At 38.6% G+C, this 26,047-nt stretch overlaps 1 protein-coding gene across 1 annotated transcript in view; it reads right to left on the bottom strand.

Annotated features, from left to right (window-relative positions):
• Positions 1-26,047, bottom strand: part of LOC105929089 (1-phosphatidylinositol 4,5-bisphosphate phosphodiesterase beta-4) — an 82,979-nt gene that overhangs the window by 15,800 nt on the left and 41,132 nt on the right. The window contains exons 3-19 of the mRNA XM_021318599.2: positions 19,922-20,019; positions 16,887-16,967; positions 15,502-15,561; positions 11,860-12,003; positions 10,414-10,493; positions 9,102-9,155; positions 8,808-8,889; positions 8,616-8,716; positions 8,124-8,181; positions 7,143-7,251; positions 5,700-5,910; positions 4,865-4,958; positions 3,170-3,249; positions 2,677-2,761; positions 2,481-2,571; positions 2,280-2,375; positions 882-1,030 (exon numbers count right to left, since the gene is read on the bottom strand). Of these exons, the coding sequence (XP_021174274.2) occupies positions 882-1,030; positions 2,280-2,375; positions 2,481-2,571; positions 2,677-2,761; positions 3,170-3,249; positions 4,865-4,958; positions 5,700-5,910; positions 7,143-7,251; positions 8,124-8,181; positions 8,616-8,716; positions 8,808-8,889; positions 9,102-9,155; positions 10,414-10,493; positions 11,860-12,003; positions 15,502-15,561; positions 16,887-16,967; positions 19,922-20,005 (1,659 nt within the window). The 5' untranslated portion in view covers positions 20,006-20,019. The remainder of the gene's footprint in view (positions 1-881; positions 1,031-2,279; positions 2,376-2,480; positions 2,572-2,676; positions 2,762-3,169; positions 3,250-4,864; positions 4,959-5,699; positions 5,911-7,142; positions 7,252-8,123; positions 8,182-8,615; positions 8,717-8,807; positions 8,890-9,101; positions 9,156-10,413; positions 10,494-11,859; positions 12,004-15,501; positions 15,562-16,886; positions 16,968-19,921; positions 20,020-26,047) is intronic.

Below are 26,047 nucleotides of genomic sequence, written 5' to 3'. Positions count from 1 at the left end.
AAAAGAAAAAAAAAATCCATGAACTGCAGAACTGAGAAGGTAAAGTGGAGTAACAGGACAGTGAGACTTGCTGTCTTTGATATAAAATAGCAGGAAAAAAACAGATAGATATATGAAAACAGTGAGGGATTGTTCACAATTTCCAGCCTTTTTAAAAGTGTATAAAACATACGACCCACTATCACTGCCATCTCCACAAGAGTATCACTAAACAGTGGGGCTGTAGTGACAAGTCAAAGTAAGTTAGTTGACAATTGTTGTCTTTTGAAATCAATATGAGTCAACAACTTATTTTTTTTCTAAAATATAAGCAAATATGATAAATTAAAAAATCAGACAATTTTGCTTCAAACTGCCAATTTGTGCCTTTAAATATTGATTTGTGAAATTTTGATATGTGCAAAATAAAAACAAATCAATAAATAGAGTGTCTTTTTAGAAACAATTATCCTTTTAATAGATTACATTAACAAAAACTAAAAATAAATATGATTATTGTCAATACTCAGATTCTATAGCATAAATAGTACAATAAAAAAACTAAAAATTTCAGGTGAACAACAAAAGTAAAATAACTCATCTAAATACTTTTTCGTTCCATGAATATGCATTATTCCTTTAATCTGCTGTTATTAGCAAGATTCTCCAGCAGAACATGCATGTTATACAAAAAAAAAAAAAAAATCCTAAGGAGTGAAACCATAAAAATGTTTCAGCATAAAACATTTTTTATATTCTGTAACATTTTTGTTCCATCTCACTGTAAGCTGCAGAGGTAGATCTGAAAACCTGTGCGTGCATTCTCTGAAGATTAGAATCAATAAAGAGCTTTTGTTCGTAAATCTCTTCCTTACGGCTCCATCCTCAGAACGCAGACATACCTTTTTGATGCTGTTGCTGCGCTCTTCCTCTTTTCCAGAGCTGAGGGCGTTACTCTGCGAAACACTGTTTGTCTCTTTTTCACTGGTGGCTTCTGACACACTGTTGGGAGCCTCTGAATTCAAATCCTTATCCTCAGCCTCTTTTTCCCCTACACACATTAACATAGAATAAAACCTACATTTTACTTTTTATTTAAACTTATATTTACATATATTTACACAAAAAGGCATTTTAACAATTTTTTTTTTAAAATAAACAAACTAGTTGAAGGGAGCTCTTGTTTTCCCACAAAATCAGTTTGTCAGCTTTTGAATTACAGTGGTGGTCAGAAGCATACGTCCAATTAACAGGGGCATGAAATTCTTCATTTGAACCGCTCTGTTTTTGGGGTTGAATACATATACAAAAAAACAAGTCCAATTAGAACTACACTGGAGTTTATTCTACATAGAATCAAAACAACTATATACACAGCCTCAAATATAAACTATATTGGAAAAAGTGTTTGCTCACCTACCCAAAAAAATCTAAATCAAGTTTTCTAGTAACTTCCAGGGCCAAATATGTATAAACATCAGGCACCTACGCTGCAGACTGGTTCTACAAACGTTTGTGAAAGATTGGGTCGATCTCAGGAGCTCAGTGAACTCCAGTGAGGTTCCTTGATAGGATGCTACAAGTCCACTTGCGATATGTTCCCACTCCTAAATATTCCCCAGTCAAATGTCAGCGGTAATGTAACAAAGTGGAAGCGAAGTGGTCGGCCACATAGACTGATGGAGCAGGAGCAGCAGATGCTGAGGCTCATAGTGCCCAGTGGTCGGCGCCTTTCTGCAGTCAGTCGCTACAGACTTCCAAAGTTCATGTGGCTTTTAGAATAGCTAATATTTTTAAACCCAAGAATACTGCACCAAATTTCAAGCATGGTGGAGAAGTACGATGCTATGGGGCAGATTTGATGCATTGTACAGAGTATATAGAATAATGACGGGCTACCTCATAATCCCCCAACTTCATCTCACATCAAAGCCCAACAGTTGAGCCCAAATGGACATCAAAATAGTTTTTTTTTTAATAGAAGACTCCAGCCCTCAAGGGTAACACCAATTATAGACGACGGTTAAATCCCGGTCTGCGTCAGAACCAATTTGTGCACCTAATTCTTGCTTTAAAGATTCATCACAGCTGTTAATCGTTCAGTCGTCATGCCACCCTGAAACAACAACTACTCAAATACATCATTAAAAGTCCAAAATGAATATGACATTCAAGGCCAGGACGATCACAACTGTGTGTGATATAATCTATCAGGCCACAATCAACTCCTGCTGCATGTAATATACAAGTACAAGTGACCATGTTATTTAAAACCAAGGTTGAAGTTTAACGTTGCTGACCATTCTCTGCTTCGTCCTCATTCTCCTCTCCCATTATGATGGCCGGAGTGTTGGTCTCGCCCGCCTCCATGTGCTTTTTTAAAGCCTCAAGCTGCCCTGTGTTACACATTCACAAACAGAAACATTCAAGCTCACGGTCTCTACACATAAAGTTATGGATGACTCAGAGAAATTCAAACATGTCTTCGGCTGTGTGCGTACTTTGCTCAACTTCTGGTTTTAATCGTTTATTCTTGATGAGGATTTTTCTCTTCAGGTCATTTGGAGAGGGTAAGGGGTGCCCGGCATCCATCTGAACAAAAGCAGACAGAGACGTTGGACAAATCCATTTCCATGACTATGAACTGCTTGTTATACGTGAGGAGCAATTTCAATCAGAGGGAGAAAGACACCTTACCGGGTAGTTCTCCAGAGGCTGTCTGAGAAGGAGGTCTCCAAAGGTCTCCTCACAGTACTTGGCCATCTTATACTGCTGTAGTTTACTAAAATGAAACAAAAAAAGATGAAAAAGATTGAACAAACTGAACAGTGATATGTATGTGACAGTGAATGTGTCAGGTACATGTACATTTAGGTTCTTCACTGCAAAAAGGGAACTAAAAGTAAGCAAAAGTTTCTTAAAATGTGTATATTCTTACTTGATTTGAGCAGCTAAATAAGACTATTTGCCAATGGAATGAGAATTTCTACCCTTAAAATAAGATAATTAGACATCCTGCACTTGAAATGAGATGATGGAGATTAATTATTCTTATTTTAACTGCAGAAAATTTATTTGGTTGGCAAATAGTCTGATTTACCAGCTCAAATCAATGTCAAAGACACTAATTTCAAGATGATTTTACCTACTTTCAGTTCCCTTTTTGCAGTGTTGTTGATTGAACACGTACCTGCAATGGTTTTCAAAGGACAAAATAACCGGATAATCTGATGTGACAAATGCCGTCTCCCTGATCGCTTGGATGACATCCTGGGGGGGCAGAAACAAAGAGGAAAGACAGCAGCAAAGGAGTTAGGATATGCACTTTCACAGTATGAACAGAAGGGGGCAGACACATAATACATAACACCAAGACAGGTAAAAGTACTTCTCGTTTCTGTATGTACAACCAGGCCTTGCGTCTCTTCCGTTCTGCTTTTTTGCACTCTAGAAAGATATCTCTGAGCTAAATTGTAATTTCCAAAAATCTTTTTAAGGTTAGAGTGGTTTGACATTACTTGTATGATGTTTAGTTCAAACCAGATGTTTTCACAGACTGTATAAGAAGGCTACGTTTTTCTCTGTTTGAAATTAAGTCAGACCAAAAATTTCCTGTGCTAGGTTAGTTTGGACAGCTAAAATTATCTGCATGTGCTGTTTTTTTACTTTTCAGAATGGTATGAAGGCTGGACATGTTTTCCATGTGTTTATGCTTGCATATCATAGGTTGAACAGATGTAAATTGTACCTTTAGGCATTTGGAAATTGTACGCATGGATAAACCAAAAAAGGGTGACGCCACAATTTGTTTCCTTGATATTTTGGTTGATTTCTTTTGATTTTTATTCAACTCAAATATGTGTGTGAATTAAACTTTAAAGGGCGATTATCATGCTTTTAAATCCTTCCTTTTCAAATTCAGATCCTTCACCTGTGGTCTATGTAAAAACTGAAATGCTTTGGTCTGAATTCTTCGTCAGTGAAGCTCAATAGACCCCTCTTTTAACCCATCAGACATTACCGTGTCTTTTTCATGCTGTTTTGAAGCGGCCCTTCGCACCCCACCATCTCCCTCAGCGTTCCACTTCACCTCCTTCGCCATTTTTGTAGTTTAATGGCCAAAATACTATCATGTAGTGCAATAGAAACTTTTTATTCCCAAATAATAATGGGGTTCAGAGGAGGGACATGTGTGTGTTAATACACCCAACAACCGAACATTTAGACTTATCCGCTGATGGCTTCAGCATCCTTGAGTTTGGACTACAAAATCCAAGCGACAACTAAACATGGAGGGAAAATGGTGGGACGCCTATTACCTTATTTAGACGGTCCGCAAAAAGAGCTTTGACGTAACTTTGAAGAAAACGTAACAGAAAACAGAAAAATCTGAACGGTTTGAAAAATCTAACCCAAAAAGTACTTCTTAATTCTTAGTACTTCCAGTGGCCCCAAGCACAAGATAAAATGTATTTAAGGGCTGAAAAAGTGGATTTTGCTTGTTATGTCCCCTTTAAAAAAAACATGACATCCCCATCTGAGTTTTACAAAAATGTATAAAGACACAGTAATCTTTCTAAATGTAAATAATAAAAAAAAAAAAAACTCTCATTCGTCTTGTTATGCATGTGACAAAAGTGGATGTCCAAGTTTGGTCCCTAAACCAACTGGAGGGTGTAATAAATTGATGAACAGAATGCAAATGTAGCAAACCTATTTATTAAACCACTGGTTTAAAATAACAGCATTTGTTAAAGCATGTTTTTTCCTACTCTTGTTCCATATCGGGTACGAAAAGCAGAAGAATCCATCTGTGGACAAAACTAAAAATACGGTCCTGACTCCTGAATATATCACCAAGTACTGTACTGCTGTGAGTGTTCACCTTGAACAGGATGTCTGTGCACATGGCCTTGCCATGAGTAATGATGGGTTCCTGGTCCTCCCCTTTGCCATCCCAGCAGTCCAGCTCCACACATCTAAATAGTAAACAAACGGAAATCTCACTGAAGTATTCCAACGGTACGCGGAGCCATTAAAAAATAAGACACATTAAAATTTTGTCAACTCAGATAAATGTTTAGAGATGTGAGAATGTCCTGTAGAACTCCGGACGGGGAAACATATCTCTTGAGAAAAATACCATCCAGAACATCAGCGATAATCACAATAATAATGTAGACCACGCAGTGTGACGTTTTATTTCAAGGGGTCAATTTTTCCACCTAAATTAGTCATGTTGGATTTTTTTATGCAGCGCCAAAGAGGAAAGGTAAAAGAAAGAGATGCTGCTGCCATTAGATTTAAAAAGCACAACCTAAGCAACAACCTTTTTTTTTGTTACTTAAATTAAGAAAATTAAGTGCCATCCATCCCTTGATGTCAATATGTTTTAAAGGAAAACAGACCCTATTATTACCATCAGTAAAAATATGAAATGACACACAATGCTTTCTAAAAAGAGTACCAAGTGGTAACAAATAGAAAAAAGAATAGGACCAAGAAAGATGCCCTGAGGTACCCCACAGGGGAGGGCAGCAGAAGCAGAAATAAACTTATCCATCATGAATATTTAAATGAAATTGATTTACGTAGTATTGTACTGGGACAGATTGAGTATCAGTAAATGCTTGTTCTTAAACAACTCTGCTAGTTATTGAGGGCGACAAATCAGGACATTCCTATTCAATATACTAAAAGACCCTGCCACTGTACAATACCTGCATCCAGACAGCAGGACTTGGCGGTACATTTCCACTGATGACTTCCCTCCAAACTGCCTTCCTGTCAGGTATGTATTGTGGGAGGAGCTGATAAAGTAATGAGCCAAAGGCTGATCCATGTCTTGGTACAGCTCTAGTCTGTCCAGGAACACCGGAGCATTTTCATCTGACATTAGGTACCGACAGAAACCGTCGCTCGACATCTGGCCTGGAGAAGGAAGACGAGATGGAGATGGCATTTGGTGAGAACAAAAAAAATGTGCCACATCATGATCTGCACCGAATTACTGATGACAAGATTTAAAGCAGTAAAAGAAACAGAAACAAATAAACTGCTTGTAATTAAAAGTAAAGATTTAGAGGCGCACAGGAGATTCATCTGGTGGTTGGATAATTGTCTTCTTGTTTGGTCCAGATCAGTGACCAGCAGTCAGAATCACTTAAAATCTAATCTCCAGTTTATTCTGTATATATGCTGTGGTTGAGTGAAGAACATTAACCTGTTGAGACAGGTCTGGGGTTCATTAAGGCTACAGGAGAGCAGAACAGCAGATAACAGGAAAGCTGAACGGAGTTCAGCAAAGTTGCTGTTTTACTCTTTTGAGCTTTCAACCTCTCAGTTATGGAGCATACCAGATTTGGAAATGTTGGCAGTCTTTTAGAAAGTTAAGGTACATTCTCTAAGGAATGCACACGGAGACGGCTGTTTAAGTAGCACTAGTCATGCTAACCTTGCTAATTACTGACATTAAATGCAAAAGATAATTTGAATTGTCGACTTTATAATTAGGCTCTTTTAACATATTGGCGTCTCTGCTTTCGTTCCAAATAATTGATGAACACTCCTGCACAGATGGCTAGCACATATACTGTTACATGATTACTGTTAAAGTAATGAGCAAAAGGCTGAACCATGTCTTGGTACACCTCGAGGATGACAGAAACCGCCACTTGACATGCGGTCTGAAGAAGGAGGGCATGAATCAGAAATCAGCAAAAATCTGATTAGTTCATCTCTATTTAAAACACATCTTGTTATCAAGTTGAACCATGCTGATTTTTTGTATTCCTTGATTTAATAATGTCTTGGGTAGAAGATCATCCTGTTATTTGCCTTCATAAAGAATTCCCCTAAAAAAAAGTTTCAGGCTTATGTTATTCAAAAGCAAATGTCAGATCTGCATGTGACTACACCAAGAAGACATGCATATTGCTGTGTTTAGGTTTAACTAATGCAAATCACTTTGTTTCCTGCAGTGTGCATTGCTTTACTGTTTAACTGTTCTCATAATTATAGAAAATCACAGGTTTAATTTCCGCAAATACCAATTCCAGTCATCTGGCCTAGCTGGTCCGGCGTTTTGTACCTTCAAGGTTACACAAGCAGATGGCAGCAGAGGCAAACAGATCTCTGCTTTCTGTTCCCATTCTTTTGTTTACCTTTCTTCTTCAGCTCCTCGTCCCTTTCGTATTTCTCGATGATCTGCATGGCTCTTTTGGGGTCGTAAAATGGAAACAGAATCTCATTTAACCTCGGGTCCCGTTGGTTCTGCAGAGCGACACACAAGCAAAGGTGAACATCTCTTGTACATTATGTACAGATCCTCCCAAAACGAATCAGATCTAATGTAAACGCTTCTTGACAAACCTTTAAACTACCATGCTTGTCAAAACTGTAGTAAAATTCGGTAGAATGTTAACATTTAGGATTAAATCTCTGCGAATGGTAGAAAAGGGTAGAGAAATTTTGATTCTAATTTCAGAAACGCAGTCTTTATTAGTCTAGTTGCAATAACTGGGTTTAATGGCATGTCTTCAACAAGGTGGCATTTAGATCTTAAGTCAAAATAAATCACTCCAAATACACAAAAAAAGTGCAATGTTAAAATTATGCTTCAAAACAAGGCAATCACATGTGCTGGAAGGGTTGAAAGCAACTCTAACAAAACATTACAGTGACAGAGCACATTCTTGTAGCACAAAGTGTGGAATTAATTCAGCCGAGTCCATGAAGCAGCACAGAAATGACCGGACAGCAGATGCAATGAGCAGGTATTCAGCCACAACGAGGAGGACAGCCGCAAAACACAGACACACAGCAGGAAGCGAGATGAACCAAGCTGGATGCAACAGGATGGAAACCTCTCTCCACATGTTGTCATGACAACACCAATCAGACAATGGGAGGCAAACCTCGCTAAGGGAATGGGATGAGAGGGGCCATGCAGAGTACGGTAGCTGGTGGAAGTTGCCCCTTCAGGCTAACTGAATGTTGTCCAATTGGCTTTCAATTATGGCCGACGTATCGGAGGGCAACTTCTACCCACAGCTGGAAGGGAGGAGAAGGAGGGGGAGGGGCTGCAGAGAGGGGCTGGCTGAAGCCAAATACATAGAGAAGTTAATGAATGATAAACAGCTTACTTCATTCAGAAAGCTGACTAACTGGTCTACAGTTAAATAATCTGTTTTGCTCCCATTGCTGCAAAGGAATTATTGGAAGAGAAAAAATATTGTTATAATTCTTGATACAGGCATCCACACACTCATTCACACAGTCGGTTAAAACCAGAATGTTTTTTTGTGTTACACTTTTAGTCCAAATTTGGTAAACTTCTCTCTTTTTGTTTGAATGTTGTTGTTATATTGGTCCTAATTAAGTGCTGAACTGAAAGCAGGTTAGGCTGTCCAGGAGTAGTTAGTGTAGCAGGAGCAGAAACATCTATCCAATTCATTACCAATATATACTGTTTTTTACTTTTATTTTACAGAGCATATTACTGGAACAAAATAACAAGGTGCTATTTAAAAAAAACAAAAATATATTTTTTCAGTCATTTTGCTTATTTTAAAAACCGGGGAGAACAGCAGTTACACAAACAAGCATGCAGACAGGTTTGAAACAGGAAAGCTTACATTTTCTTAAAGAGCTCCTCTATATCCGTGCGAGGGCAGATCTTCTGGGTCAGCGCGTAGAAAATGTCAAAGGTGAAGTCTGAGTGCTCAATCTCATCATTCTGCAGAGATTTTTTTTAGAAACGGCATAAACTTCAAAAGATTCAATGCACAATAGGTGATTAGATGAAAGTGGCTGGCTCTCATTTTTACCTTCCCACTGGGGAGACCCAGATCCTTCAGAGCCTGAAAGATCCCCTTCTCTGTCTTCCCTGATGCAAATGTTCTTGTAATACTAAAAAGGAAACAAGAGGGTGATGAAATTTGAAAAAAAGTCAATAACTTTCCTTCAACTTTCAATTTCTTTTGCTTTGTGTTGGTCTATCACATAAAAATCCCAAATAAAACTTCAAAGCTGTAACCTGTAAAAATAGGTAAAATGTGTATAAAAATTATTTTGCAAAGCACTGTAAAACATGTTAAGAAATGTATAAAATGTGATCTTACCCTCTAACAGGAATCTTCCCGTTTACGTTGGTCAGGAAACACGTCCTCATCCAACTAAAAAAGCAAATTAAAACACGCACACACACAAAAACAAATCAAAGAAATATTAAAGGTTATACAGAGGTCATGGGTGTAAATGAGAAGACAAAAGCAAGCCATTGTGGACAGACCTTGCAGGTTGGTAAAAATCCCCGTTAACACTAGTTTAAAGGAGCAATAAGCGACATTTGATTGTTTTTATATGGACAGAATAAAAAAACTGTTTTGTGAAGAACTAAAGTTATCTTTTTAGATGGGCTATGGTATGAGGTTGCACACCATCTCTCTGTGCTGTTCTCGAGTCTCTTGTTTACATAACTGGGCGGGCCGTGGGTGCATGTACATGAGCGCATGTGCATGTGAACAGCTGCCACTCAGGGCGTAGCCCCTCCCACCCACAGAATGCCACTGCCAGAGCAGTGTTGTGTAGGCACAAGATAGAGGAGGGCACGACCAGTGGATCAAAACATTATGAAGTTATGAGGTGCTTTCTTCTTAACTAGACATGTTCCTCCAAAATGGGATGCTGTTTTGCTGTGTATTTATTTTTTATTTATTTTTATTTTATTTATTTATTTGAATTAGGACAATGCACATTCATCAACATGTCAGCATAAAGCATCAATGTAAATATGCCAGAATTAGCAAAACAGCTAGTTTGCATCCGCTGTTCTAAGGCAGGTAAGAACAGTGAACATTAAACAAGACACTACAGGAGAGAACAGAGTGGACACAAACAGATAAGATGCCAATAACATAAAATCACAATAAAATTCGGTTAACAGGCCCATGGAAACAGATCAATTTACCTGTGAACACATGTCTAGTTAGTTTTCAACCAATCTTTCAAGGAGAATTTAAAATGTTTGTAGGTTACACAGCCCCTAACATGGGCTGGCAGTGTGTTCCATAACTGTGCTCCTCTGATGGATGCAACCATTTGGCCAAATTTGGTCCTACGCCGCTGAACATTACAGTCTCCTCTGGTTAAAGCTCTGGTGTTTATTCTAGTAATGTTTTTTTTTTTTTTTTGCATTGTAAATATGTGCATATGAAGCAACAGGTGACAAAGTGAGGAAAGATGGGTGCCTGCTTGCAGCTGGAGTGGAGGTAGAGAAAAGCGTGACTTGAAACACATGATTTTGTTTTGGTCAACAGACTGTGGTCAAGCCTTGCCTAGTGGTAAAAATAATATCGCTTATCGCTCCTTTAAAAAAGTTTACTGTGTTTTCCCAGTATTTGTAGGCTGAGAAAACAGCATAAATACACTCACTGTTTCTTGAGGCATGTCATCGGACACACGTTGTTGGCCTTGAAGTTGTGGATCACCGACCTCAATCCTTCTATCCATTTCTGCAAACAGCCAAGTCAAAGCATTAAAAATTACACACTGCTGCCCCCTACAGACAATAACCTCCATACAAAACATACTAAAGCTTGTCCTTATAGCATTGTGTTGGGAGAAAGTGTCTTGATGATTTTGTTCTATAAACGCATCATGTAATGTCACACATCTTTTCTCACATTATTGAATGTTTAGGACATATGCTGTAATGCATCCTTTAATATTTTTGTAGTGGATTTAAAATCACTTGTATTATCAAGAAACCTACATCATATTTTTCTCTTTTCTGCGCTGCAGGAACAAAAAATCTAATGTCAAAGATTTGGTATGCCAGACCTCAAAAATCGGTATCAGCCTGATAAGTGCATTTCTTCTAAAAATGAAAGTAAAGTCAGATTTTAGTAGCTTTCCTGATTATTCCTGTATAATAGGGTCCAAAGTCACCTACGTTATGTTTGTTTTCTTTTAAAATGTCCACAGAACAATTACGCCCTACAATGGAAACAGATGTCACGACGCAAAAACTACTTACAGGTTTAACTAACAATAATAATAATAATAATAATAATAATAATAATAATAATTATTATTATTATTATTATTATTATTATTATTATTATTATTATTACAATATACAGAATCGTTCAAACAAATGTAATACAATTACACAGACATCACATGACTGGGGCTCATTTAACAGGCTGCCATGGGTCCAATGCTGTTCTAAAACCTTAATTTCAACATCTGAAGTCGAAGACAAAAAGCTAATACATCTAAAAGCAGAAGCGCAGCATTGTCTCAACAAGATACAGAAGAGGATAGACAGAGAAAACAACTCACTCTAATGTGTCCGTTTCCCACAATGACTCAAGGCCGTATGTAGGAGGGGGCATATGCATCATCCTGCATTCGCTTTCCTTTCATTCTTAATGAAATAGTTGCTCTGTGTGGGTGTTATTCTAGCCTTTATATACAGCATATTATTGAATTAATTTTGCTTACACTCCAGCTGCTGAAAAGCCTTTAGGATGTTTTTATGGCGACATGCGTTGTGACCCTAAGAGAACTCTGGCTTTGTGCATCGCTAAGCAGAAGTGCCATGGGATACAGATCAGTGGAGATACCAACTACTGTATAGTTATTAATGTCTGAAATAGGATTAAAATCTTCCCTGTCTCACTCATCTATTGCCATCATTCATGTAATGTAATATTTTTAACTGCTCTACCATGAAATCTTCCTTCCTTTGTGTATTTTCCATAGGTGTGTTGTGTTGTGCAGATTATCAAATTGTGGCTCAACAGTGTTAACAACCCCGCAGTCAGACATGCCTCCCTGGAAACCAGAACTGCAGAGGCGCATGGCTGCATTTACCCTGGCTGTGTCGGAGCTCTCTGCCACCATGAACATGAAGCTGAGGTTCACCAGATCAGTGCCACTGCAGATGCAGATGATGCATCCCTCCAAGTCTGCCTCCGTCTTTCCAATGGCCTCGAAAGAGGACAAGATCTTTGGGTCCTGGGAAAATAAGGCAAGATCATCCAACTGAGCACTGGGTTTGATGATCGAGGGTAAGCAATGTTAAATGCCTTACAAAAAGAAGAAAGAGACAAGCTTAACAAATATTTCAATGTGTTATTTAGACATTCTAAAATCCTAATAAATTATGACTAAAAGGTACGCGTGAATGCAGTACATTTAAGTGGAACATATATAGATAACATTTTTACATCATCCATAGGTACTATGTTGGTTACCTTAAATTGGTTTAAATGAGGATAGAGATGAACAAAGTCCCTTCAGATTTTATGACAAAGTCAGACGTTTACATACACTCATCATAATCGGCATAAATGTCTTACTAATTGCGGTCTTTTAATGATAACTTTAACCCATCATTTTTTAGATTAGTGATGTTGATAAAACCCTGTACCACATCAAAGAGTTTTAAACCTTAGAAATGGGTACACGAGTTTGCATTTTAGGCATAATTGTCTCTTAATTATCACAGGTTCAAAATTATAACTATAAGTATATTCATACATCCCTACCATTTTTTGGATAAATATTACATGGTAAAGGGAAACCGCGCTTGATAGAGTTAATTTTAACTTGTTGGTCCAGATCTGCTTTTATAAAGTCCATTTACACTGCCTGAGCAAAAATAAAAAAGTCGCCACCAAAAAAAAAAAAAAAAAAACACGAAAAAAAGGGCCAAACACTCTGATATTTCATCGGACCGCCTTCAGCTTTCATTACGACACGCATTCCCTGTGGCATTGTTTTAATATTGCACCAAGATCTTGCATTGATGATGGTAGAGTCTGCCTGCTGCACAAAGCCTTCCACAACACATCCCAAAGATTTTCAATGGAGTTAAGGTCTGGACTCTGTGGTGGCCAGTCCATGTGTGAAAGTGATGTCTCATGCTCCCTGAACCACTCTTTCAAAATTCAAGCCCCATGAATCCTGGGATTGTCATCTTGGAATATCCCCGTGCCATCAGGGAAGAAAAAACATCCATTGATGGAATAACCTAGTTCAGGATATTCAGGTAGTCAGCGGACCTCATTTTTTGAGCTCATACTGTTGCCAAACCAAGACCTGAACTTTTGCAGCAACCCCAGATCATAGCACTGCCCCCACAGGCTTGTACTGTAGGCACTAGGCATGATGGGAGCATCACTTCCGGCCACATTTTTTCCTCGAAGACGATGGGTCCCCGCTATCATTCCAGTTTTTAATAATGCGTTGAACTTTTGGTAGTTTGTGCAATCTGCTTGATGCATGCCAATGATTTGACCTTTCTGAAACAGGCTGCCATCTTTTCCCTGACCACAGGATGTGCCGTTCGACATGGTTGTTTAAGAAATGAGAAGCAACTCATTGCACCAGTTGGGGTTAAATGTTATTGCCAGCTGAAACATAATCGCCCATGCAGTAATCATCCAAAGGGAGGCTTGTACCTATTTGCTTAGGTAAATCCATGTGGTGACTTTTTTTTTTTTGGCCAGGCAGTGAATTCTCAATACTAGTGAAGTTGGGTTAAATTGTGAAACTTAATGTTAGAAGATTGCATAGTTCGGGCTATCATCAACCTGTTGGAAACACTCAGCTATGTCCAGGTTTCAACAACCTGACCCAAGCTGTCTCACTGTGATGAACATGTAGGAAAAATCCAGGAACAGGCCAAAATTCAATCTGAACAAAATTGGAAAGTAGCAGAAGTATGTCAGGAGGCATCAGACTCAGGTTTCCATCCAAAGAATGCTGTAAAAACCGTCAAGCATGGTGGTGGCAGCTTCACAACGACTTGCTGTTTTCATGGCAGTGGAAATGGTGCATTGCAGTGGATGCAATAATAATGGGAGGGCCCTTCAAAGTTCTCACCGTCCCATCAAATCAACAGCTAGATTGTTGAAATAGGAACACAGGGGGTGTTTCATCAGGACAATGAGTTCAAACACCAAAACTGTTTTTGCAATGGGTAACACTGAGTTTGTGGACTTGTTTTGACATCAACCCTGTCAAACGTCTATGGGCTATTCTTAAAAGACAGGTCTAAGCCAGACAACAAATTCATTTCTGCATAAAATCCAAAACACTGCCATCAAATTCCGTTTTAAAAATTCACTGAAGTATTTGGAGCATAATAGTTCAACCCTGAAAAATTAAACCGCTCAACTGTGTCATTAAACATGCCAAATGATGAGTGCATGTAAACTGCTGACTGGCACTGCATATCCTTCCAGAGGAGCCAAAACTCTACACATGAATCAGGAAAATCACAGCACCACTTCTCCCCCTCATGGTTTTAATCAGACATCAGCTTTGTCACCGCAGGAGAAACTAAGGTGCATTTGTTGTATGATCGAATTAACAGCAACAGGCGTTGCAGCTTTAAACTCTATCTCGGCTATCTCGTCCATCTTCTCTTCCTCATTGAATTATTTGGAACAGCTGTGTCATCCTTTGAGGAGAAGCCCTGCTATCGCCTTCCTGCCACTTACAAAACAGCAGGCGGCGTTTGAACAAACATGAGGAGCTGCTATCAAGCTGCAGCATCTGCATACGTGTCCTCACACACACATATTAGCAGTTGGACCAAACAAACAGCTCAACATTGGAACAAGAAACACATTATTTCCTATGTGTACAGCACTTGAAGACTTTTGGCTGTGTGACGCGATTTTATATAAATACATATGGCGCAGGAACCCCTAACATTTACCCTACCCACAGGGGGGAGATCTAATTACAGCTTTCATATTTAATACAGTTGGCATTGAGTCAAATATTAGATTATAATGAGTCACTGTCAATAGTGCATCAAATGCTATCAATATTTATTATACAGAGAGACCCTAGAGGTTTGAATCTGTGCGGAAACGGCTCACTGATGGGTTGCCAGATGCAATGAAAAGAACAGATTCCTGGTCAGTCTGTCTCTGCTACTTCAGGATCACTTCCTTATTATAGGATAAGGATGTTTTTTTTTTCCCCCTGACAGAGACAGAACGTCTTCTACCTGTGAGCTGTTGATCCAGCACAGTGAACTCCTTAACCCAAAGGTTCTGTGACAGCTTATTATCAGAGAGGAAGCATTATTTATTTTTCCTCTGTGGGTCAAAGAAACCCCCCTGGGGAAAAAAAAAGAAACAGCTTCAAAACCTGCAGCTGAATTTGACCAGGGTTGTATAAATATTGAGGTGGTAAATATTTCATGTGTACGTTGTGCTGGTGCCATTCGTAAGGCTGCTATTTGTTAGACAAAGCTGTCGCTGGGAAGTCAATCGGGATTCTCGGGTCACGCATTATATGTTGCTAAATTTTGCCACTGGAGCTTTGGCTAATTTTAGGCATGAATAATGTTCCTGACAAAACAGTCTCCCCTGTTTTTTTTTTTTTTTTTTAACAGGAGTGCCAGAGTGAGAAAACAAGCCTGTGTTGTGGGATGGGAGTGTAAATTTTAGTGAAAGCAGAAGTGAGAAGATTGTCTTTCCAAAAAAGTCTTACCTTAGGGACCGCACCGACACGAATGCTGTTGATAAGACAACATTCAAGAACCTGGCCCTCCTGTGGGAGACACGTAGGGTTGGAAGGTTAAAGAAAGCTGAGAAAGTTGGAAGGATACATTTAAAACCAGATAATAATAATAATAATAATAATAATAATAATAATAATAATAATAATAATAATAATAATAATAATAAAATGTAAGAATAAAAAAAGAGACAAAGCCTCTTTTTTTTACTGCCTGACATTAATTTGGACTAAATGTTTCAGGATTACCAAACATATTCCTATTTGCTTAATTCATAGTAAGAAATATATATATTTTTTGTTAGTTCTAATTATTTTCCATCATGATTTAATTTTTTCTGTGAAGTGCACCAGGTCTTCCTGAAGCAATACCATCCACATTGCTAGTTGATGTAGTAATGTCGATTGTTACTGCCACCAGCTGGGGGATTTTACAGGCATTACTGTTTTTGATAGTAATCCAACAGACAGTGTAAATGCTAATTTTCTTTTACCCAAACTGGAGGGAAAAAAGTATTAGTTAAAAAAAAATACAGAGTAAAGTTGGCTGGGGTCTAAAATCAGACCACAGGTTGGGCTGCTGTCAGCTGGAGCCACAAAGCATTCAGCTTGATGATGTGAATCTTCATGAGTACAGACAAAGCATCAGCATAGCGAAGCATGGGAGGTAGTATTGTTAGAGTGTAACTGTTGCAACATTCAGGTTTCACTTGAACTGATTCTGTTGCAACGCGACCTATGTGCTGGTTTAGTGTATGTAGCATCTGAGTTTTGACTTGCATTAAGAAATTTATAAACATCTCCCAAAAATCTGTTGTGGCCTTTCTTGCCTGGTTGATCAAATTGTGTATACTACAGTATCCTACATATAGAAAGGCAATGCAGGTGAGCAACAGTGTAATGGAGGAGTTAAGTGATTGTGTTTTCTTCTTATGCTCACCTGTCAAAATAAAATACAATGTTGTTTTTATTCTTACAAAGAAATAATGTATCAGTATCCTATCATGACAGTATTGAGTACAATATAAATGCTTGTTTGTCAGTGGATATATAGGACTGTGTAACATTAAGAAACACATGCTTGTATTAAATGTAAGAATTCACTGTTTATTTCTGTAAAATCTAAGTCATACAATGTACTGAATAAGTGAAAGCCATAACGCTCTGCACTTCACAAGCTGCTCCATGCTTTTTCCACTGTTTCTTTTTTAAGGAACCAAAGTGGGGGTATACTTCAGGAAGGTTGAGTATTTCTTGAAACATACCATAAGAGGCTTTGTGATAGAGGTCCGAGTCTTTGGAGTATCTCCTGACATGAAGAATTACATTTCAAAAGACGGATAAGGGGGAGATCGTACCTTTCCCTCACTCTTCCACGAGATGAAGAAGCCATATTCATCCACCTTCATCTGACAGTTGGGCTCAAAGAGGTATGGGTCCTGAAAAGGAGAATTGCATTTTTATAAGAAAGGCTTCATTGATCAAAGAGTTTCATTTGATGCAGCTTCACATTATGCAACCTGCAGGGATTACACAATCAGACAAGTGGATGGAGCCTCAACGCATTCTCCAAGACAGATTTACCTGCTGAGAGCCTCACACACACACATATATGCATTCAATATGCACACATATATTGAGTTTTATCTAGATGAAACCCATTCGTAAGGTAAAAGAGAGACATGTGAATGTAAACATCTGGTATAAGCTTAACCTGACATAAAGGAATTGCAAGTAGTATCCCTGTCCATGTAAAGTACGATGGTCAACAAAGGATAACAAAACTGTCCAGCTGCCATCGTTTTGGCCCTCGTGGTTGAATTTGAATATTGAGTATCACATCAGTGACAGGGCAGGCAGAGTATTATGCAGTAACGTGTGCACATTTCAATTCCCTTCACCTCTGATCTGAGATGGCCAAAGGCATTAAAGAGGGGAAAAAATAGAAAGTGGATGATGCCGAAGAGGTCACTCTTATTCTAATATTTCCAATGGGGAGCAATGTGACACGCACAACACAACACACACACACACACAGACACACACATACAAACACACAAACACACACGTAATACATTATTCTAGTTTGCTGCAGCAATAAGATGCATCGCCACAAATAGGACTATGCTGGCCTGTTGTTTGGCTGGCTGAGGCCGGTCATCTGAAACCAGCAGATAATGAAGAAAATCAATTATTTTCCATCCAAGAAACAGTGAGGCCTCTGAGAGGGCAGCTAAAAGCTTTCACTCCCTTTCATCTGAATTAAGGCTGACAGGGACTTCATTTTACAAAGTAGTCAGTTCTACGAGGGAGACGGTAAGGGCACCCTACCTTAATAATAACACCAGAAAACAAAATCTTACAATAATAAAGAAATCAAATATTAAAGGTTTAACTCTCATCTCTCTGGGTTCTGGGATGACCTGGACATTTGTTCTTCCTGTCAAAGATGCAATATCAATGTGTGTGTGTCTATATGTAAATAGCTATATTTAAAACTGGGGGAAAAAATCTAAACAAAGTAGGAAGTAGTGGATAATTGAGAAGATGAAGGAACAAAAATCCTCAAGGCATCCGAATACATGTGCAAAGCACCATATAGTTGAAAAGACCGAGGGGCATCACTAGTGAAAAGTGGGCCACCCTGTGAGTTACAGCAGCTTCAACCCCGGTGGAGCAAATGTTGACAATACTTTGATGGCAACACCATTCACCAGAAACTTCTGTTTATGTTTATGAGTTTTCAGAGTCTCGCAGGTCTGGACCGTCGCTCCCTGCCTTCAGCAGCTTTCAATATGAGGCCGCCTGGTCCCATAGAAACCAAACAGCAGCCACATCCTGAGTGATTGATTTCCTATCAGGGAGATAATGAAAGAAATACACAGAGGCAGACGCCCATTGGCTCTTAGCATGATGAATTTTACACCATATCTCCTAAACCGTTCACTTCCATGGCTGTGGACTGTCAGGGAGGGAAAAACACATTTCAAATGTCTTTCTCGTAGACAAACACTTTGTAATTACTGCAGATCTATAACCCATTTAAAACTTTTCCATTGTACTTCAGAACGCTTTATCTTTTTGAAAGAAGTAGACAGAACCTCTATTAAAGTAGTGAAACTGCATTCTAACGAAAGTTTTATTGTATTTCGACAGGGCACTTCGAGCCTGTGCGTATTCCCTGTTTCCACCATATGTCCCTCAGTGGGGTTTCAGTCAGCTGGGAAGGTTTTGCAAGGGGGGAAAAAATCTATGCTGTTTTTTTTACTGAGGACAGTAAAAAAACAGAAAAAGAATAATTGGCATGTGCTTGCATAAGTGACATATTCTGTCATTTAAAGTGACCTTAAATGCAACCTGCAGCCTCACGAAGTTTAACCTTCATCCGTTTTTTTTTTTTTTTTTCAAATGAAACCACAGATATAAATAATTTTAGATTATCATTAGTACTCAAGGAAAAAAGCAGCGGTAAGATGAAAAGCTGACCTTATTAACATTCAGGCCAGTTCTCACCAAGTCCTTCCTCTGCTTGGCTCAAAGTTCACAGCAGCAACTCACCGAGGACATTCATCAAAAGCATGGTGGCCCAGTTTTAATTGCTCTCTTTGACTGGGCTGGATTTGATCGTGGCTTTTTGTGCACTTTTTCCATGTTTTCCACTGCGCCCGAAGAGGGATCCTCCCACCACCCTCTAACAGCTGCCTGGACGGAGAGGATTGAGGAGATTTCCTGGTGCACGCAGGGCTACATGTATGTCTTCCTGACAGTGTGGATAAATTTGGGTGACACACTTTGCCTCTGCCAGTCAAACGTCCAACCCAAGTGCCCTCATTAAGTTCATCAGAGGAAATATGAGCCAAAACAAGATATCTTGAAAGATACTGGCACAAAGGACATAAACACTTTGACTTTTTCAGCAATTCCCTTTGTGCACTACCATCAAATACACGCCTAATAAGAGCATGCATGGCAAGGAATTTTTTCTCTAAATTATCTATGCAATGCATTAAGTTTTTTCTTCCATCGAGTTATTTTCTTTACTACTGTGCTGCTATCACTTTATATTGTTGTTCTTTGGATTTACATTTGTAATTGGGTACTGTACCACCAAATATTTCCAACTTAAGTGAGACAACTTGCTCAGTCTGCGAATTGTGTGGACTTAAAACAATGATGCATAATGTAGACCACCTACAAGGTATGTGCGCTTTTATAAATTATGATATGAGGACATTGATTTGTTTACATGCTCACATTGTGGAGCAAACCTCTAAGACGTCAATCATTAAACATGTCACACATGCCAAGCAATTGTTCCCTCACTAGAATTATTTCAAGAAGTTGCACGTTATCAAGCAGCTGCCTTAGTGATGAAAACAGAAATACGGTTTACCTCATCAAACCGGTCGAAGGAGGCTCCTTCTTGCATGAACTCAGGCAGATGCTTCTGCCAGTTGAACTCGTACGACTTCGTCATGGCTGCTCACAATCCTGAGACACAAAGAAGAAACAGGCATGCATGAGAACTGGCCCTTCGACTAACTGTGCAAGGTGAACCCGCCTCTTGCTAAATTACTGCTAGAGGACAGTAAAAAAAAAAGAAAAATAATAATTTTGTGCCCTATATATATATATATATATATATATATATATATATATATATATATATATATATATATAGGGCTTGTGCGTGAACATAAACTGCAGTAAAACTCCTGACCAACATGACCACACATTCACATACAAACACAAACATCTGTTCAGGAGAAACGGCTTTATAATGTCAATTGTTTGCTTAAGGGCGGTTTATTAACAACCAAAGGTTGAGAGCAGCTGCACCGCACTCAACAGAAGCTACACTATGGCCCTGCTGTCGTTAGCATAAGGCCTACGAGGGCTATAAAGCAGCTAGGAATTGACAATGTACATGACTGACTAGTGAGTCTATATTGTTTCCAGGTGAATGGCCCAACTGGGTTTACTTATGCAGTTAGTCTGAGTAGGTGTTCATTTGAGCCCACGCATTGCCAATACAAGAACAGAACCCACGATTCCCGTAGAAATTCATCAGGCCAATATAGAGACATCAGGCGGCCCTTCTTTCAGCCCACTTATCTAGCACACAGAGCTTATGTACACACGGTGTTTGGTAATGGCGTTTAAGAAGACAGGGCAGGGTTGAGGAAACATCAACGCTCTACTGTCTAGGAGGCTTGGCGCGTGGGGTTGTTTTGAGCATGCACTTGACCAGAAACTGTCGGAGCACACATTGTACCCTTTATCAAATGGAAATCAAGTCAGCCCTGATTTAAATGACCCCACGTGTAACTTAGTAGGAAACTATAATATTGTAGCCGACCCCACCCAAATATGGCTTTGTCTTACGCAAGCCTTAAATGTGTCAGGCAAAACTGTGAGGGAGTTGCTCACATGAAAACGTGACATGCTATGTATAGTCAGAGCTCAGCTAGTATTAGATTATTATGGGAATACTGTGAGGTGTGGTTTTATTTTGGATTGGCTGTAGACCTACATCATTGAAGAGTGGTACAGAATGTACTATAATTATTCTACTTTCTTTCTTCAATGTTTATTCTAGACGTTTAGAATGTGTCCGTTTGGTTGGGTGTGGATCTGTTTGTCTAACAACCCGTCTCTTTCCAGGAATAAAGACAGCTGAAGGTAATGGGTGAGTGAAACTGGGGACAAGAAAGACAGGGACGCAAGAGAAGGCAAACGTCTAAGAAAGATGACAAGAGAAAGAGATCCTGAAGGAAAAAAAAGTGTTGTTCAATTTAAGAAAATGTTTATTCAGTTGCTTGTCACAGTACAAAATTACACAGTAAAGTCAAAATAATACTGATACTGAAAACAATGTATTGAAATTTTAGGAGATGCAAGACAGTTATTACGGTGTTGTATTTAAAAAAAACTCTTGAAAAAATAGAAATAATCAATTTCTAACTTTCCTTTTCACAGATTGTATGTCCAGGAAAGATCGTTTTCATGCGCTGTTTTTCATTTAGCTGTTTTCTCACCATGTCATTAGGTTAACATGCCTATACTACGGATTACTTTAACGGTCTGTGATAAAATACATCATCCTGAAAAAAACCCAACAACAGTTAGAATCCCTGCATCAGTGTTGTATTTACTACATGAAAAAAAAGTTTCCAAAAACTTCATGTGTGCCCGGAGGTCATGACAACCAACTTTCCCTGTTTTTGACGTGACAAGCCTGGATAGTCAGGCACTTTTTAAATCAGCAAAGGAGTTATTCAGAAGAGCTTATCCTCAAGTGTTTCATTGAACATGCAGCAAACACAAGGTTAGGCATAATCTGGGTTCTTATTCCCTTAATATTTATGGATGATTTTCAGCTTGACCTGCCCTGAGCAGTTACTAGCCCGTCAAAAATGTAAAAATCCCATCTGTTTTTTTGATAGCGAGTGCCCCACACCCACATGACATCCGGCCTTCGTAACAGCAATACTCACATAGGCTCAGAGGCTCTTTTAGAGTAAAACAGACTCAAAGTTAGTATTTTCAGCAGCCGTCCAACGTTAAAAATGAAATCAGAGGAAGCACAGAGAAGGGAAAGTTTTGAAAAGGAAACTTTTTTCTGTCGAGAGTAGGGTTATGAGAGGGAACAATACCTCAGCAGATAAAAAGGAATGCTGCACAAATTGCAACAATTACTCTGGAATCTGTTCTGCTCTTTTCTTTTGAGTGTCTCTGTGTTATAAAATATGCTGGATTTGTAAACACTGGCAGTAGGTGTGAGCCTCTTATCAGTTTTTTGGTTATACAGTTAAACACAGGTATTGTTTCAGAATATTGTTTCACCAATATCTTCCATCATGCTGCTACTACGTTTTAAAGCCATTTCATCTAAATGTAAGAGGAAGTTTCAGAGTGACAGAGTTTCAAGCGGAGTTGCTCCATGCTCTCCCTTCCCCTTTCTTTTTAGGCGATCCACCATCACTCTTATTCCTCTCGATGGCAAGACAGAAAGTTAGCTGTTTGAGAAAACGTGGCTTGGAAACTGCTCCTCTAAAATTGATATAGGCAAGACAAAGCTTTAGTTGAAGCAGTAAATGTTCCCAAAAAGCTGATCGCTGCATGCATACTTGTTTAAATCTAGATAAGCTTGCTTTAAGACAACTTTTTGTTACTGGTCAGTCACAAAATATATTTTTTTATATGTTTTTATAAATGTTTTTGCAAATCTTGGTTTCCTCTCATTATAACTTTTTTATCATTACGGCGTGTTGTCTGATATTTTGACACCTTTCTTGGGTCATCGGGGTCACCCTTTTAATTCAGTTTTTACTTTTAATTTTAAACATACCTGACAGGACACAACCGATATGTTTTACTACCCTCCTGGTTGCATCACCTTCTTAAAAGGGTTACATGATCTGTTTAACAGCGCCAGCTGACAACTCCTATTGTGACTATGTTTCCAGTCAGTGAGCATAGTGCAAGCTGTCTGCAACAGCTGACCATCAATCCATTTTATCTTTTACTTCAGCTAAGAAGATGGCAACGGCAAACATTACTGTTTTCTAACTACTGGACAAAGTCCTTAATAACCCCTCTATAACGTATTCTTCTCAATTTGCTGTGGTTAAAAAAAAAAGAGGTTAAAACTATCTGGCTCAAGCTGTAAAAAATGTCATCGGGAACATCCTCGAATCGTATACTTTAGTGCTAATGTTAAAATCTTTACGAGTAGTAATATAGGGGAAAGTCATTCAACAGAAATGAGCACAGAGGAAAATGAAATGGCGAAGAACATAGATATAGAGAAATAATAAATTTGAGAAGTAAACGCAAGAGCCAGGAAAAAGCCATTGAATGAGAGCATTACATAAAAAGGATAGAGAGAAAAGGAAACATTTGTGGGGAGCGAGAGAAAGAGAAGTGAAACAGCTGTGGGTGACTATGGAGGCTGGGGTTGATACAGCAAAGGTAGGGGGTGGGTGAAGGGGGGCATCTGCTTTTGATGTATGGAACACTGATCAGAGACAACATCAACAGAAGTCAGAGAAAAGACATGCTGGGTGGGCTAAAGCAGAAATCCCCCCCTCCTCAGTATGACAAACACAGATGAAATGAGACTGCTGAGATGTCTGAGTGCTGTCATGATGAAAACAGAGAATAATTCTGAAAGGCTGAACAACTGGACAGCAGGTATTAAGAGCTGATCTCACACCTACATAATGGTGTAAAACATAAAAAAAATAGACATTGGAAATGTTCTATCCTCCAGTGAATCAGAATACAAGTGTAAAACTCCCACCGATTACTAAAGAGCGACACTGAGCCCCAAAGTAAGGCCACACCAAAGAGCCACTGCATAAAGAGAGTGAAAAGACAGAGGACAAAGTGTCAATGTCCCCAAATACAGATACAGTAAGTTGGTATAAATAGGCTGCATGCTGTTGAATATTACTGAATAAGCAAACCTCAAATGAGTCTTAAAGAGGCAGTAGGTAACTTTAGTAAAACTGTATCTTTTACATATTTGTTAAAACTGCCCCATGTCCTGATAGTAAAATATGAGACAGACAATCTGTGAGAAAAAAAAAAAAAAAAAATCAAGTTCCTTTGGCTTCTCCCATTGGTCCCAGACATACACTGCTCCCAGTCAGAAACAACCAATCAAAGGCAGGAGGAAGTGTCATTCACACTCGCTGCTCACACCCACTCGCCTGCACAGCACACACCGTCATTCAAGCTCAAGATCGCCTGTGTGCTGCAACTGTACTGAGAAGCAACCTAACGTTATAGGAAACTGTCAATTTATGGAGTGGCAACTGCTAAGAAAACAAAGACAGGTAAGCAGAAGAAGACCCACGATAAAAAGCAAGATAAAAAGAAAGAATTAGACTGAGCCAGAAATAAAGCGAGGCTAAACATCGGAGCAGCATAGCCAGCTTGACTGCCAACATTTGAGACATTACAGTGAGAAACATAAAGGACAAACAAACAAACAGGTGAATAACAAAGGTTACTGTGTTTTTATTTCTATTATAGCATTCAAAAGATAAAAAAAAATTAAACAAAAAGCTTAAGATAAAAAAAAGTCTGTATGAACTAGTTGTCCTTCATGAGTCACAGATAACGAATAATGAGGTAATAGGGTGCTTTTGTGCAATGATTTGAGGCTTCATTTACAGAAATGTGCATTTAGATATTCTGAGATAGTAGTGTTCATATAGGCACATTAACATTTAAACTTTCGAGTCAGAGTAATAATAAAAACACTAACGGACAAAACAAAGGATCCCATCAAAGAAAACATAATTCCACTGAGACATATGTCTACTACTTTTAGAAAAGCATGAAAGAAAAAAAAAACACCTGGACAATAGTTTTGACATTGTTGCAGCATTTTCGATTTGGAAAAAGCTTGAGGTACCATTAACCATCAGATACTAAAATTTCAGCTCATTTCAGCTTTTGTGTACTCATTGAAATAGCTAGAATCAACAAATTACTTCAAATACAGTGTATTAAATTTCAGACCAAGAAATCCATAACTTGTGAGAACAATTGGAGTACCAATTATTATTTAGCCTCTACAAAAAACATGCATCAAGCTGATCTCCACCAACCGTAACATGTCAAATATATGCTGATAATGCTGTTCTTTAAGCACGTTTCATATACAAAGACCAAGCGGCATAATAATTAACAAGGAGGGCTCAGGTTTAAACTTTCAAAACCTTACTACACATCAATAGGTTTGATTCCTGCTCCATTTCACCCCAATCCATACCTCCATGCATGTGAGCACAACATTTCTCCTGTGAGCCAGGCAAAAGATGAGCCTAACGACTCTCCATTGTGAGGGGCGATCAGTTCCAGGTTAATCTACATGCAAATCTAAGCTCTAATGAGGCCTCGCCGACAGGTCTATCAAGCTTGGAACTCCACATTACTCCAGTCATTTTGAATCGAGAAATCTACCTGGATGGGAAGCGAAATGTCTTCAGCTTCAGAATAGAAGTCCAGTTGTTTTGTCATATTTTTTTTGGATTTAATATGACTGATGGGAGTTTCAGTTGCTACCCAGCTAACAGTACTATGAAAACAAAAGCAAACAAAACTCAAGAAACTGAGTTAAAAGACCCCAAACAACGATCTTGAAAATATATAATGAGATTTGTATTTAGGTTAAAACAATAAATGAAACTGTAAAAGAATGAAGCAATGGAAGGGATGTATACATGAATAAAGTAACCTAGCCCTGTGAAACTGAAGCATACCATTCTACATAATCAGTTTATTCAAACTGAATACATGCAATTTAACCGTTTAACCCAGTTAATTGTATTTCTTTTATTTTGGTTTCTTATTTCTTTGAACATCCTACAAGACTGATTATGAGAGATTTACAAAGAATAATTCACGTCTCTAATTCCAACTAATTGGGTTGTGCCGTCCTGTCTGCTGTTAGCCTAGATCTCAGCACACTCCACAGTATGCATTAGGTAACATTTTACTCAGC

Source organism: Fundulus heteroclitus, unplaced genomic scaffold, assembly GCF_011125445.2.
Source record: "Fundulus heteroclitus isolate FHET01 unplaced genomic scaffold, MU-UCD_Fhet_4.1 scaffold_76, whole genome shotgun sequence".
In the NCBI taxonomy this organism is placed as follows: Eukaryota; Metazoa; Chordata; class Actinopteri; order Cyprinodontiformes; family Fundulidae; genus Fundulus; species Fundulus heteroclitus.
Note: the sequence above shows the minus strand (reverse complement) of the source record. Positions and strands in the feature narration are given on the sequence as shown.